This window comes from Tiliqua scincoides, chromosome 2, assembly GCF_035046505.1.
Source record: "Tiliqua scincoides isolate rTilSci1 chromosome 2, rTilSci1.hap2, whole genome shotgun sequence".
Lineage (NCBI taxonomy): Eukaryota > Metazoa > Chordata > Lepidosauria > Squamata > Scincidae > Tiliqua > Tiliqua scincoides.
Genome location: NC_089822.1, coordinates 205237969 through 205254132, shown reverse-complemented (window position 1 = coordinate 205254132; position 16164 = coordinate 205237969). Strand labels below are relative to the sequence as shown.

General features: G+C 44.5%; 1 protein-coding gene across 1 annotated transcript in view; it reads left to right on the top strand.

Moving 5' to 3' along the window:
• Positions 1-16164, top strand: part of CACNA2D2 (calcium voltage-gated channel auxiliary subunit alpha2delta 2) — a 632244-nt gene that overhangs the window by 558175 nt on the left and 57905 nt on the right. The window contains exon 14 of the mRNA XM_066614251.1: positions 14361-14450. Coding sequence (XP_066470348.1) covers positions 14361-14450 — 90 coding nt within the window. The remainder of the gene's footprint in view (positions 1-14360; positions 14451-16164) is intronic.

Here is a 16164-nt window from a genome sequence, read left to right as displayed (position 1 = left end):
TAGTCCCTTCTGCCCACTTTTCCTCTGCTTAAACCACAACATTTGGAATCTTCTTTTGCTTGTAGATAATGTTCACAGGGAAGATGTATGACTTCTCTTGCTTGACCCTTAGTTCTCAAAAGACAGGGAAGCTCTTTGAACAAGTCTCCCAACTTCAGTTTCAGCTTGAGCATACAAAAATATTCACTCTTCATTAGTTCAGCCATACTTGCTGATCAGAGATATCCACATAAGATAGACCATCCTTAATCCGGGCATTCTAACAGATTCCATTGCAATATATGAAATTGTGTAGTAGTTGTTAACACTGGTTGACCCCTCAGAGGTCACAGTTTCCTGTGTGTGCCCTAAGAGCAAGAGAGAGGCAGGAAGGTGGAGTGCCCAGATGCATGTATCTCTGTAATGAGTTTGATGGACAAAACTTGTCAGCTGTCAGAATTCCAAACATCCTACATTATGTGTCAGACTTGCTTTTGCTATTTGGGCATTACAGAGATGCCTGTGTCCCACCCATTTCTTTTCTTACTCACAGCTTTAAGACAAGAGTAGATGAAAGTAATATATAAGAAGGCCCTGAGACATTGCTTCTGCATCCTTTAAGCTTGTACTCATTTTGAACCATCCCATGGTTGGAGTGTGCCTGCTCCATGGTTTGCACCCGAGATGGGATTGCGTGGAAATTTAGGGGTATGTTGTCAGGTTTTCAAAGGCTGCAAAGAGCAGGAAAAACAATCAGGTATGTTTGATGAATATCTTGTTGTATATATCAAAACAGAGCCTCTGCTGGATACAAGCAACTGATAAGAAAGAAGTAGCTTCCTATTGTGACAGTAGCTTATGTCCTATCAGCTTTGTGTAGGGGTAGCTGTTTCTAGGGTCAGTGGCAGACTTACCCCGCCCTGCTCTCAAGTCAAAGGTCTGAGATGCCACCCCCTCCACATGCAAAGCCACTCCCCTACCTTTTAATGCGCAACGGAGCCTCGCACAACCCTTTGACTGACTGGGTAGTGTTTTAACTGCACTTAAACTGCACTTCTGGAAAACTTAAACTGCAGTTTCCAACCACATCAGGAGTCTTAATGAGGCTTCCTGCGCGGTCCTAGAGGCGTGCAGAGTTAGCACCCGGAGCATTTGCCCCATTTGCTCAGTGCTAGATTCGCTGCTGTTTAGGGGCACATTGAGTAGGAGAAGCAATTAAGCCCAGGATGGGCCTTTTGCTGAGCCCAACTCTTTCCTCCCTACGATTGCTTCAGAGTTAAGGGGATGGACTCGCTGTCTCTTTGCTTTTAAAATAGGGGCAAATTGTGAAGTTCCAGGTTTTGGCTGAGTGAGAAGTGAGCTATATATAGTTCCTCCTCAACCCAACCAATTTTACCACCCCACATTGACCCAGGGCAAGTATCTGTGGGCTCTCTTATGCTGTTATTATCCAGCAGCATGAGGGGAAAACCCATGCTCAACACTCTGTCAGTGCTGCCTTTGGGAGGAATGGAACACTATTTTTCTGCAAGACAGAACCATTGTGAGAGTCCCTCTCCTATACTGTGCTCTTCCACCACCACAGCACACCCGCTGAGATAGCTACACATGGACATCCTACTTACCAAGGATTAGAAGTGTTTCTGTTCTATGGATATACAGTAGAACCTCCAAAGTTGACCACCTCTCTATAATGACCACCTCCTTAAGTTGACCTAATTTTCACAGTATGGACAAGCACTGCATATACACTATGGGAGACCAACCTCTCTATATTGACCACCTCCGTAAGTTGTATCTTGACCACTTCGACCATTGCACAGACCAATGCATAGATTATTAATTTACCCTCCGTAAGTTGCCCACTGAACACGATACTGTGGGCCTGTGTTTTGTCTGGTTTGTTCCATCTTGGAAAAACAAGAAGCCATGCAACAATCCCTCCCCTACGCCTGCTAGCGTGTGTGCGAAAGGGGTTTTTTAGGTGGGCACACTGCACATAGCCAACAGACCTGCACCAGCTGCCAATTATACCTGAACATACCAAGTTGTGAGGGACATGAGGTTGCTTGTGCATAGATCCTTCTGGAGCACTTCACAATCCCTTCTGGTCTTCACCACTCAGAAAAGTTTATTGTCATCCACAAACTTGTCCACCTCCCTGCTTATCCCTGTTTCCAGGTCATTTATGTTGAAAAGCACCCAGATCCCAAAGGATCTCCTCTATGGAGAATTCATGCAGGGAAAGTGCCCTACAGGTAGACCACAGCTGCGATACATGGACATCTGCAAGAGGGATCTGAAGGCCTTAGGAATGGACCTCAACAGATGGGAAACCTTGGCCTCTGAGTGTCCCGCCTGGAGGCAGGCTGTGCAGCATGGCCTCTCCCAGTTTGAAGAGGCACTTGGCCAACAGACTGAGGCAAAGAGTCAAAGAAGGAAGGCTCACAGCCAGGGAGACACACCAGGGACAGACTACATTTGTTCCCGTTGTGGAAGGGATTGTTACTCCCGAATTGGCCTCTTCAGCCACACTAGACGCTGTTCCAGAACCACTTTTCAGAGCGCGATACCATAGTCTCCCAAGACTGAAGGATGCCAATGAAGACTAGTTCCCGGGACCACAGGTCATCTGCAAAACCCTGAGAAGTGGTCCGCGAAATCTCAGGAAAAAAAAGATTGCCTTTGATTACTTCCAGTGTGCTCCCCCACGGACTGCCAGAGAGGGCAGAGAATGAACTTCCCGCAGCCAGCAACAAAAGCAGCAACCCACAAATCTTCACTATAAATAATATCTAATAATATATAATACATCTTCTCTACTTATTACAAATGTAATTGCATTTTCTGCATAAAGGTTGATGGTTGCATGGAGGGCCCATGAGAGATATTTGTACCTTGGCCCAGGGTCAAAAAGGGGACCCAGGAGCCAAAGGAGGGGGCCCATAAATTCCCTGGGATCTTATATTTTTCAATATCACCTGAATTTGCTACCAACATGGGCAGTGGCTGCGGCTGCAGCCAAGGAATGCATGCCTGACACTCCTGAACACTGTCAAATCTGGGAGGAAACTGGCCTGTTACAGTAGCTCTTTGGCTTGTGGAGCTGCTTACCATGAAAGAGTGTATCAAGGACACAGCTGTAGGACTACAGCTACTGCAGAAGTATTTTTGGTACGCCCAGGATACTTTCCATTCTAGTGTGAGCCTAAATAGGATGATCTAATTTTCTGCAATAATTTTCTGTATTTAAAAAATTTGGAGTGTGTTTTGTTTTCTGTATTACTGCCAAAGCTGTGTGGGCAGGTAGACCTGGGCTCCACATTGGGAAGCAAGGTAGACATGGGCTCCAATGACTTTTCCTGCTGTTGCCACTGTCCCTTTAATGGGTTCTGAGTTGTCTGTGTCAGATCAGGAGAGAGATCTTGGGGTGGTGGTGGACTCAATGAAAGTGTCAACCCAATGTGCTGCAGCAGTGAAGAGGGTCAGTTCTATGCTTGAGATTATTAGAAAAGGAATTGATAATAAAACGGCTAATATTATAATGCCGTTGTACAAATCAATGGTAAGGCCACACCTGGAGTACTGCGTCCAGTTCTGGTCATCACATCTCAAAAAGGACATAGTGGAAATGGAAAAGGTGCAAAGGAGAGTGACTTAAATGATTACTGGGCTGGGGCACCTTCCTTATGAGGAAAGGCTATAGCGCTTGGGCCTCTTCAGTCTAGAAAAGAGACGCCTGAGGGAGGACATGATAGAGACATACAGAATTATGCATGGGAAGGATAGGATAGATAGAGAGATGGTCTTTTCTCTCTCACACAACACCAGAACCAGGGGACATCCACTAAAATTGAGTGTTGGGAGAGTTAGGACAGACAAAAGAAAATATTTCTTTACTCAGTATGTAGTTGGTCTGTGGAACTCCTTGCCACAGGATGTGGTGATGGCATCTGGCCTAGATGTCTTTAAAAGGGAATTGGACAAATTTCTGGAGGAAAAATCCGTTACGGGTTACAAGCCATGATGTGTTCGTGCAAACTCCTGATTTTAGAAATGGGCTATGTCAGAATGCCAGATGCAGGGGAGGGTACCAGGATGCAGGTCTCTTGTTGTCTTGTGTGTTCCCTGGGGTATTTGGTGGGCCACTGTAAGATACAGGGAGCTGGACTAGATGGGTCTATGGCCTGATCCAGCAGGGCTGTTCTTATGTTCCTTTGCCCTGTTTTGCCCCCTGTCCACCCTGTTCTGCCCACCCCTCCCCTTCCTCTTTAGGAAGGGGCCCAAAAGAAATGTTGTATGCCGAAATAAAATTCCTCTTGGAAACCCTGGTTGCATGTGGTCCATGATAATACCAGTTTTTGTCTCAGTGGTCCTCAGGATCCTAAAGGTTGAGAACCATTGCTGTAGCTCTTCCTTCTGGCACTCAGAGGTAGGCTACCTGTAAAATTCAGAGGTTGCATATATTCTTCATGACTTGTACCCTGTAATGTACTTTTCCTCCAGAAATCTATCCAATCCCTTTTGAAAGGGGCCAGATGCCATTACAACATCATAGGGACTTCCACAGATTAATTATGCATTGGGGTCAGGAATATTTCCTTTTGTCTTTTCTGACTCTTCCACCAGTCAATTTTATTGGACGACCCCTGGTTCTGGTATTGTACAAGAGAGAAAAGAATTTCCATTTCTCCACTCTATCGATCCCATGTCTAATTTTATATGTCTCAGTCATGTACCCCAGGGTGCCTTTGGGTGCCTGAAGAGCCCCAAATGCTGTAGCCTTTCCTCATAAGGGAGGTGTCCCAGTTCACTAATCATTTGGGTTGTTCTCTTCTGCACCTTTTCCAGGCCCACTATATTTTTTTGAGATGTGGCAACCAGAACTGGACACAATACTCCAGATGTAACCTTCCTATTGATTTGTACAATAGCATAATAATATTGGCAGTTTTATTCTCAATCCCTTTTTTAATGACCCCCGAGCATGGAATTGGCCTTCTTCACAGCTACTACACACTGACATTTGACATTTTCATTGAGCTGCCGACCACTATCCCAAGATTTATCTTCTGATCTGTGAGACATCTCAACACCAATCAGTGTACTATATATGTGAAATTTTGATTGTACTTTTTTGAAGCTTTTTGTCGCTTCACTGTAGCTTTTTGAAGGCGCTAGGCATTTCTAATAAGGAATTTTCAGCACCCTTTCAAAAATACATTAAGCATGGTTCTTTGAGATTAATGATGATGGATGAAAATCAGTATATATTTTATTATATAGTATGGCTGTGCCTGTTATCATAAGTGAATCCTCTAATTGTAAGGTAGGTAAAATTGTTCTCAAGGGATTAAAAAAAAATTCAGTGCTAATTCGGAAGTTCTGGTTTATTTAATTGTATGGAAAAATGAAGCATCATTAAATAAAATTCACAATATTTTATATAGATATAGACAGAAATGTTTATATAAAATATAAACAAGCAAAAAAATATTAAAACATGGTGAATAAAATCTTGAATAAAATTACATTATATATTATATATGAGCAGTTACGAAGTGATTAGACCTATGGCTGAATATCTTACAGCCCAATCCTGAGCTGCTGCCGCATCCACAATGCTGCAGGCAGCCGCCGCCGGCTCCTTGGGAGAAGGGGACTTTCATCCCCTTTCCCCGGGTAAAGCAAGAAGCCCTATAATGGGGCTACTCGATTCTATGGCAACCCAAAGGTCAGCAGTGAGCCTGACAAGGAGGCTCTGGATCCAATGGAGCAAAGCTCCACCAGTCCCACCAACCCCTGCCCCATCCCACTCCCTCCCCAGAATACCTCCTCCCCGCCTCCCCCCATGCCCCACCTACCTCTCCACTGCTTGGCAGTCCACACGACCGCTGAGTGGCAGAGCTCTGGCTCTCGCCCAGCGCTAGCCCAGCACCGGCCAGCACTGAGCTAGCACCAGAGGAACACTGGCCCTTATGGCATGTTTGCAACAGTGCGCTCTGACAGTGAGCCGGCACGCCAAGCTCAGGATTGGGCTCTAAGTCATTTAACCATTGGACGGCAGTAACCTTGATGTAATTCCTGCAGGGAGCTGGAATACCGTCTAAAGATGCATTCCATTGCAATGTGATATAAAGTTTATGGAACATTCCCACAGTCACAATTAGGATTATCAACCAATCCCCATTTGTATTTCCAATATTGGCACCTGTACAAATCCGGTTAAGAGCTATCCAATTAGTTTGAATTGGTTAATATGAATCCAGTTAAGAGCTGTCCAATTCCTGTTTAGAAGATCAAAGCCATAGGGACATTGCACTGGATCAGGCTCTAGATTAAACAGATCTGGGTTGGAAGTTGCCCACTCCTGACACCATGCTCTGACTAATTGCTGTCCAAATTTCCACGACAAATTCTGAGAAAGTTCTCCTAGGAACAGTAAATAGTTTACACAATCTTGGAAATTATCTCTTGGCTATTCACCCAAATTGTGACAATTTCATTGTATAATATTAGTTGTTTAATTCCTACCACTTTAAACACCTGTTAGAGAGAGTGTGCCCACAGATAAACCAGGGTAGAAAGAAATACTGACCATGTTCAATTAGTCTGTCTCTCAGCAGAGTCTTATATCAGCAAGCAGCCATTGTGTTCCTTTCATCGATGCACAAACTAGACAACAAGCGTTCTCATCAAATAATCACACTTAACTGAACTATCCGCTGCCTTAAGTTTCCAGTCCAATTATGGGGGCCTATGATTAAACTGCCTGTCATCCAAAACGTCCGATTTGTCTGCCTGAGGTCTTGGAGAAGAGCAGAACAGGCTGAGTAATGGAGCCATTTATATCCCAGATCTGAAGCAAATTAGTGTAGTAAAGCAAGGCTGCCGTGCAACAGTGCCAGATGTTAACTTATCGGCCTCATTTGTGCCTGCTATTAAGTATGTTTTAGAGGACAGAATGCAAATACTTGTTGTCTGGAAAAATGCATAACCCAGTATGTGCTTGAAAGAAGCCCAGCCTCAGACATGCCACATGCTTTCAATCTCTGCTTGTTTATCCTGTCAGCAGGCAAGGAGGTTTTAACTCAAGATTTCTTGGAAAGCTATTTGGGCAAAAACTAAAATGAATAATTCTAGCGACCTTATTTTTTATTTTTAAAAACCCAATCACTTTTTTGACTAAAAGCTGCCCCCCACTGATCACCTTGGAAAGCAGTGTTTTTGTCTCTCCGGCTTTTTCAGAGAAATCCTCTTTAAAAAAATTGGGTATTATCTGAGACATTTCTGAGAATGCTCAGAAAAACCAAATGTGAGAGGAGTGTCGCCCAGCAGCCCGCGCAATGCAGGCCTCGCCCTCCCACCTTCCAATCACCTAGCTTCTTGCTATGCTGGTGGTCAGCAAGAGGGAGAAAGGTGGGAAGTCTAGACTTCCTCCAGCGCCTGCAGTGTTGCTTGCTGTGCTGCATGCTAGATGCAGGCAGATCTAGGTCACCCTGGTTGATGATCTGTGCCTGGAACTAGATGGGCGAGTGCATACCTGTTGGTTCTGCTGGACCTTTAAATGGCATTCAATACCATTTGCTACAGTATCATTTTGGAATGCCTAGTGGGGATGAGCCTAGGGATGCTGTTTTTTTCAGTGGTTCAGACTGATCCTTGTTCACAGATACATACCAGAGGTGGAATTGGGGGAATCCTGCTTGATGCCTTGGCCATTGGCCTGTGGTGTCCTGCAGGGTTCTCTCTTGTCTCACTTCTGCATGAGGCAGCTGGAAGAGATTATGAAAGCCTTGCATCTTGGATGTCATCAACATGCAGTTGACACTCAGCTCTACATCTCCCTTTCATGAGACACTGTGGAGGCTGTGGAAGTCCTGAATCATTGCTTGGGGGTGATGGCTAAGGGCCCAATCCTGAAGCCAATAGCACTGGTGGTATACGCATACTGTTGGCTCTAACTGTCGTAAACATGCCGTAAGGCACACTTACGGCACCAGGGAAGGAGAGAGAGCCAGCACTAGGCCAGCATTAGTAGGCGCTGAGCCTCAATGCCATGTGGACACTTGGCCAACGTTCTTCCAGCACCAGCGGGTGGTAAGACTTCTCAGGGCAAGGGGAAAGCGGGAAGTGGGTGAAACAGGGCAGAGGGAGGGGTGCAGAGATGGAGGCAGCCTCAGCCGCTGCATCCTAACCCCCCTCCTGGACCAGGCAACCCAACACAGGTCTCCTTGGCTCCACGCCTGCTCAAACAGGGGTGCAGAGCCAAGGAGACCCATTGGCGGCGCTGTGGTGTTATCTAGGGAGCAAATGCTCTCTTACTCCAAGGAGATCCCAGTGGTAGCGTCGGTGTCTACAGGATGCAGCGCTCACCATTTTGGCACCGCTGTGACCCTGGGTGCCAAGGTATTCAGGACTGGGATGTAAATGAGGTTAAGCAACTTGAATTGAATTGTGGACCTTTTGGTCAGGAAACTTGAAACTCTGGTTCTGAATCCTCTCTCCTAGTGGCCCACTCATGTGTAGGACCTTCTTTCTGGACTGTTCTTTAAGAGTTACAGTGACAAACACCATTGTGGTGGTGGTATGTACGGAAGGGAATGTTAGTTTTTTCAGAATAATTGATCCACAGTATAAGTGTGATTTGAAGTATATATTTACTCCCACTGTCCTCTTTCAGTAATTCTGTGTCTCTTGCTACTTCTTTCTTCTTCTCTCTCTTGCTGCCTGTATCTCACCCCCCCCCCTTTATGATGCTGTGTTCTCTTTACATGTCTCTCTCTCCCCCCAGGATTAAATCATCCAGAAATAATACATTCCCAGAACACTTCAGGGCTGAAACTCTTGCCTGCCACACTTCACCATGGCAACCTGCAGGGAGGGTTAATCGATTTGGGAAAAGGGCGTGTTTTCTTCATGCTGACAGCAGGGGCTGATTGACACATGCTATCCCTTAATATGCTTACAAAAGTCAAATAGGCCGCAAATATGGCTCTCAGCACATGGAACTGCTGTTACCATTTGTTCCCCTAGCCCTCTCAGTTGCTTGCGTAGCATTCCTGTTGGGATGAAGAGGTCAGAATCCAGTGCACATCAAAGCAGGGTTCACATTGCTCTCTCTTTTTCTTTTTCACCCTCCAGCCTTTTGTGGTTTTTTTTCTGTACTAAAATGCTCAGTGACTAAAATCTTTCTCACGCCAAAGGAATGATCAAATGAAGCAAAAGGAGCTTGGTCGTTATTTAATGCAGGAAATTCATAACATTGATGGAATAACAAAATGCCTACATTTCCATTTAATTATTTTATTTTTTCTGTAAGCCACTTTGTGAACTTTTTGATTGAAAAGCAGGATATAAATATTGATGATGATGATGATGATAATGTTGAAATTGCTTTGTAATCCACATGTAGATAAGGATGTGTAATCCCCATGTAAGGATTGCCTTGGGAGCACACACAGTGGAAAGTCTCCATTGATCATTGCTTCCCAGTCTGTATATGCACTGTGAAATACTTGCATGTACCTTTGTCACATGGGATGGTCACCACAGAGATTGCACATTAACTCCCATACAGACATGTGGTCCCCATAACGTATGTGTGTATGAAGTGCTTTCTATGTACAAATTTTATAAGATTCAACATATCTGTGCAGTGTTGTGAACAAGGAAGGGTCAAGAAGTAGAATTTATCTCCCATTTTTACACGCACCAAATTCTGATCAGTTAGCAATTTGAGAGTGGCTGGTTAATTTTAGCAGCCTATTTGAAACTTGTTAAAGAAGCATACAAATACGCAACTGGGGCCTCAGTTATTTTGAAAATCCTTACTGTGTCAAAGTGAGACAATAAAAGAAAAAATTGCTTGCTGCTTTTGAAAGTCTGCATATGTGTCAAAACTGATCACTCATGACCATTACTGAGATTCTGGTTTTTCATGACACCACAAGAGAGATTCATGCCTTGAAGGTTATGTCTTCTTTTATCTCCCTGATGCAGATGTTAGTCCTTCATTGCGATGCTGCTTCCCTTGCTGCCTGTATAGTAAAATACTGTGTGGATGTTACCATACAGTAAACCACATAAGATGTATGTTGCAATGTCCCCTCTAGTGGTGGAGGTTGTCTACACTGAAATCTTTAACTAGCAGACAGAAGTAATGAAGCTGAATACCATAGTCTTAAGTACCAGATGTTCCCATTAAAGACCCAGAAGACATTTGATCCACGCTCAACTCAGTGGTGTCATTAACATTGCAGTGGTAGACTTCTGATGTTCAGATTAGTGCACGGGAAATGTCAGCTGAATCCAAGGTTAAGGATTTTGTTCTGAGCCACATTGTAGAAATGCTATTTTGTAGCTGACTTTTGTTTCTTGAACACAAACCAATCTTTGCATTCAATATTCTCTATTCTGACCTGTACCTTAGCAAAATAAAACCACAGAAAGCAAATTTTCTCAATCTCCCATCAGCATATAGGATCAGTAGCTTTTGACCTCTTATTTTTATTTATTTACTTAAAAGATTTATATGCTGTCTTTCCTCTTTAAAATGAAAGATGCCTAAGGCTGGTCATAATCAATAAAACACAATAAAATATTTATTCCAGGGTCAACCTGTTTAGCTTTGTGGAGAACCCTGCCTCTCTGTTTGCAGTATGAGTTAGTCCTTATAAAAGATCTCTTCCTTCAAGCCTTTTCTAACCCTACAGCATTTTTTCCTCTTCTCTACCCCAGATTTTTCCTTATTCTGTTTTCATTAACTTTTTTCCCCATGGCCATCATGTCTTTTTTGTGCTTTCTTTTCTCTGAGCTTCCTCTCTTGATGGGTTTAGCCCTGCCTAACTGAGTAAAATTTTAACCGTGCTTCAAAAGATGAATATATGTGCCTTCCAGCCCAGTTTCATCCACTTTGTCATAGGAAATATGTAAATATTGCTTTTTTCAATCTGTCACTGAAGGCCCAATCCTATCCAATTTTCTAGCATCGGTGTAGCTGCAATGCAGCCCCAAGATAAGGGAACAAATGTTCCCATACCTTAAGGGGACCTCTGTGACTGTTGCCCCATGACAAGATGCCGTGGCACAGCAGCACCGGCCCTGGAAAATGGGATAGGATTGGACCCTGAGTCTTGCCCAACTTTACAGTTAGCCTGGGTGTTTCCATGCTAGACTGCTTTTTGGTGGAGGCTCCTCTCACAGTACAATGGGCTGATGCACTGACATATATAAATGGGAAATGAAGCTTTCAGACCACCTCCTTTCCACTTTTTATGTAACTATAAAAAGCCTCCCTTGTGCTGCACATGTACAAATATATTTTTGTTAGAAACCAAACCAAGGGTGGCTTCCAGGAAGAGAATTCACCATTAATGTGTTTGATATAAACTTGTACACACTCAGAGAATAATGTGTCTAGTTGTCATTGAGAACAATGGAGTGGTGTTTCACTGGGGGGTTTAGAATACTCCCAGTAGCTCCTTTCTTCTGGCTGTAGTCCCTTAGAAAATGATTGCACTTAGTTGTTGGGAGTAGGCAGAGCTGTGAACAACCTCCGTGGTAGAGCTGTGAAACTGCAGAGCAGAAATGTCAAACTCACTTCATATAGTGGGCCGAAGTTAGCATTCATGGGGCCTGCTGTGAGCCAGAAATGACATCATTCAGCAGGAAGTGATGTCACTAAGCACTAAGCCAGAAATAAGTACTTCATTCTCACATAGAAACTCATTAGCTGCAAATGACAGAAGAGAAAATGTGCAAATCTTGTTCATATTTCCAAGATATGAGAGAGCCCAATTATCAAGCTGGGAGAGGCCAGTTATAACAAGGGGGGGCAGATAAATTGCTTCTGGGGGCTACATTCATCCTGTGGGCCTTATGTTTGACATCCCTGCTGTAAAGAGTACTTATTTATTCAAATGAATCTCTCTAATACCTTCTAGTACATACAGTGACTTATTTTTTTAAAAGATGACCAAAACAATCAACCATGTAAAATAAACAAAAAGTAATCACAGTGACAGTTTTGATATCCATAGGAGATTTTCCCCAGGGGAAATTTCAGCCATGGAGGGGAAGTAGGTTGAGAGTGGGATTATGGCAAGGACATAGGATTTAGGTCCCTCTCCATATCAATGTCATGTGCAGCACAATCCTAACTTGCACTGGAAACAGGCAGGCCAGGAAGCCTGCGCTGTATCCAGCACAAGATTGGGGACAGAGGAGGGAAGGGGAAACTCTTCCCCTTACTGCCCAAAAAGCTACCACAGCCCCAATGGGTCTCCTCAGGCCTGCACCACCTCAGAAGGTGATGCAAGTCTGAGGAAAACGGAGCAGCTTGGAGCTACTCTGTGCTGCTCGGGGAACAGGGTTGGGATCCAGCATAACTGCGGGGTCCCAGCCCTGCCTCCCACTTCCTGCCTGCCTGCCCCTGTGACCACCTGCTGCCCACCCTCCCTCTCCGGATCCCTGCGCTGGCCGACCTCAGCTGGTGCAAACTCACCACCCCAGGGGCCTGTGACGGTGCAGTTAGGCCGGCACAACTCCCTTGTGCAGGCCTAAGTGCCTCAAGGGTCCTGGGCCGGTCCAAGGGACTTGCGCTGGCCTAACTACTAGTTAGGATTGCGCCCATAGTGACTCTCACCCTTAAAGGCTGCTATTTGGGAGCGGCCTTCAAGCACATCACCATTAATGTTTAGGAGATCATCATTAAGCACTTCCTTCATGTAAGCAACATGCCTTTTGGACTCTCCAGTGTCAACCAGTGATTCTCACTAGTTCTACTAGTGGCTAAGCAGTGAAGTGGCTAAGTTTGCAGACGACACCAAACTTTTCCGAGTGGTAAAGACCAGAAGTGATTGTGAGGAGCTCCAGAAGGATCTCTCCAGACTGGCAGAATGGGCAGCAAAATGGCAGATGCGCTTCAATGTCAGTAAGTGTAAAGTCATGCACATTGGGGCAAAAAATCAAAACTTTAGATATAGGCTGATGGGTTCTGAGCTGTCTGTGACAGATCAGGAGAGAGATCTTGGGGTGGTGGTGGACAGGTTGATGAAAGTGTCGACCCAATGTGCGGCGGCAGTAAAGAAGGCCAATTCCATGCTTGGGATCATTAGGAAGGGTATTGAGAACAAAACGGCTAGTATTATAATGCCGTTGTACAAATCGATGGTAAGGCCACACCTGGAGTATTGTGTCCAGTTCTGGTCGCCGCATCTCAAAAAAGACATAGTGGAAATGGAAAAGGTGCAAAAGAGAGCGACTAAGATGATTACGGGGCTGGGGCACCTTCCTTATGAGGAAAGGCTACGGCGTTTGGGCCTCTTCAGCCTAGAAAAGAGACGCTTGAGGGGGGACATGATTGAGACATACAAAATTATGCAGGGAATGGACAGAGTGGATAGGGAGATGCTCTTTACACTCTCACATAATACCAGAACCAGGGGACATCCACTAAAATTGAGTGTTGGGCGGGTTAGGACAGACAAAAGAAAATATTTCTTTACTCAGCGTGTGGTCGGTCTGTGGAACTCCTTGCCACAGGATGTGGTGCTGGCGTCTAGCCTAGACACCTTTAAAAGGGAATTGGACAAGTTTCTGGAGGAAAAATCCATTACAGGGTACAAGCCATGATGTGTATGCGCAACCTCCTGATTTTAGAAATGGGCTATGTCAGAATGCCAGATGCAAGGGAGGGCACCAGGATGAGGTCTCTTGTTATCTGGTGTGCTCCCTGGGGCATTTGGTGGGCTGCTGTGAGATACAGGAAGCTGGACTAGATGGGCCTATGGCCTGATCCAGTGGGGCTGTTCTTATGTTCTTATGTTCTTACTGAGATGCAAACAATGACTGTGGCATTTATCTCTTGCTCCAGCCAGGCCTCCAGCAGGCTGTGTTTTGACAGGAGCAGTATCAGTTTCCCCAATGCAAACACTAGAATTCTCCAGTCCCTTCCACAGAGTCCCTCAGGCTAATCTTCTGCCCCAGTTTGCTTTAATGGTACAGGCTAGAAACCGATGATGAGGCCATGTGATACAGGATTGTTTTTCATAAAATTCTCTCACACGCTGAAAAGATTGTCATTGAGTTACATCCCTGAGCACGGGGAAATTATGCCAGTAAGCGAGAGTGACCAATATAGTTGGCAGTGTCTGAAATGTACTCTGAGGCACAGAAAGCTTTATATCAGCCCTGGAGTCTCTTTTAAGCCTCAGAGAACCTACCGTAAACTCTGGCAGATGTGACACGGGGGGAAAAAAATAAAAGTGGTTGTTCTTCGGTACACAGTAATCCCACCTTATATTCTGTATATACGTGGTGTATATAATCATATATAAACAAGTGAATTCCTGTTTTATTTTTCTTTCTGTTCCTTTCAGGAATACCTGGATGTTCTTGGAAGACCCATGGTCCTGGCGGGGAACAAGGCAAAACAGGTGCAATGGACCAATGTCTACCAAGATGCTTTGGTGAGGAAAAAAAACTTTAAGATAACCCCCAACTGATCTTGGACTTTTCTTTTTCTGGGAAACACCATATGTTTCACTTTGTTTGACAAGCTTGATGAGACATACTTATTTCATGCCCCAAATCCAGGCAATTCCAGCTGCTTTTCAAATGCTTTTCAAGATAGCTTGCTGTAGACCTTTCCCTCTTCACCTGTGGTCCCAGCTGCTCCAGTGCATTAACTAGAGGACCCTACCAACATGACCTATATTCCCCAGGGAAGCACAGCAGTTCTGACCCAAAACAAGAGCACTTTGGGCTGCATGAGAAGAATTAGACCAGGAGCAAAGTATCTGCAGAGAATGGGGCATTGCATTATGAGTTAACCAAACCACCTCCATTGTTCTCCTCTTAATCACCAACATTCCAATCTAGCTTAGAACAAAGAAATTATGCCACTGTCCTCCCATACCTGATAAATGGTCATTGACCATCACAGGGGAGAAAGTGGTCAAATCAGGCCAGTGGAAAGGTTTTCTGATAGAGAACAAAAAGAAGCCCCTGGGCACAACTGGGAAACTACAGAGATAGTAGTAATCAACAGATGACTTTATTTCAGGGGCTTCATTACCAGAAAGGTACTGAGAATAAAGAACCTGACTTGGTATGTGTTGTTAGATCAGGAAGTGTATCTCAGGCATTAGCCCAGTAGTATTTTTATTTCCTTAAAAAAGTATACTTGTTCTGCTTTCGCTCATCCCATGTTTTATTTGCACAGAATAACTGTGTGCACAGCTTGAGAACAAGAGGACTGTGCAGATTTTCCCCCAAATAGATAAAGGGGAAAATGGGATGGCAACCATTGGATCTGACACTGGCACATGTGTTAGCCGGGCCTTCCATGCATTCAGCAGAAGATCTGGATTGGATGCCCAGATGCATACGCTTGTATGTTATAGATTCTCAACACATTTGGGAATCTCACTTGTTCAAGATTCCTGGATGATGGTGAGCCTATACACATGGTCATCCCATGTAGCTCTCCCAGCACACATATTGAGGTGGTTGGGGGCATGGATAACTGGGGAAGGTCTAAGGGAAGGCCAGGCTTCCCAAACATTTGATATATCCCTGGATCAACAACCCATAGGTTCTGTTTATTATGTAGTTACAGTACACTGCTTAAAGAAGAGACTTACAAAAGCACTGAAAGAGCCAAAGTACAAGTGCAAACCAGAGCAGTTCAGAATAACTACCATGAAATAATACCAGTAACAAAACAAAGCAACGGAGCAGAAAAACATTGTGATAGTTAAATCTAAAATCATGACTCAGCCTATCCCAAACACTTTCTCCAAAAGCCAGGTCTTAATGTGACATCAAAGAGACTGCAGTGGGAATTTGCCAAGTCTCCCACATAAGGGCATTCCACAGCACTGATGCCATTGCTGAAAAAGCCCTACACGTAAACTGCTACTTCTGATGTTCAGCAAAGTGCAGAAGGTGGAACATTACAGGAGAAAGGCAGAATGTATGGGGGTGACACCACAGCTCTCCTGCCTGGAGGAGCCCACTAGATTTGGCTCTGATTCAGAAAGCCATGAGGAAGACAATTATCCGCCCATTTTCATCATTATGCAAGTTCTTCTCCAAGCAACTGCATGATATGAAGTGAATGGAGGAACAATTAGCTGTGTGCATATGGACTTGTGCATATGGACTTGTGCATATGGAACA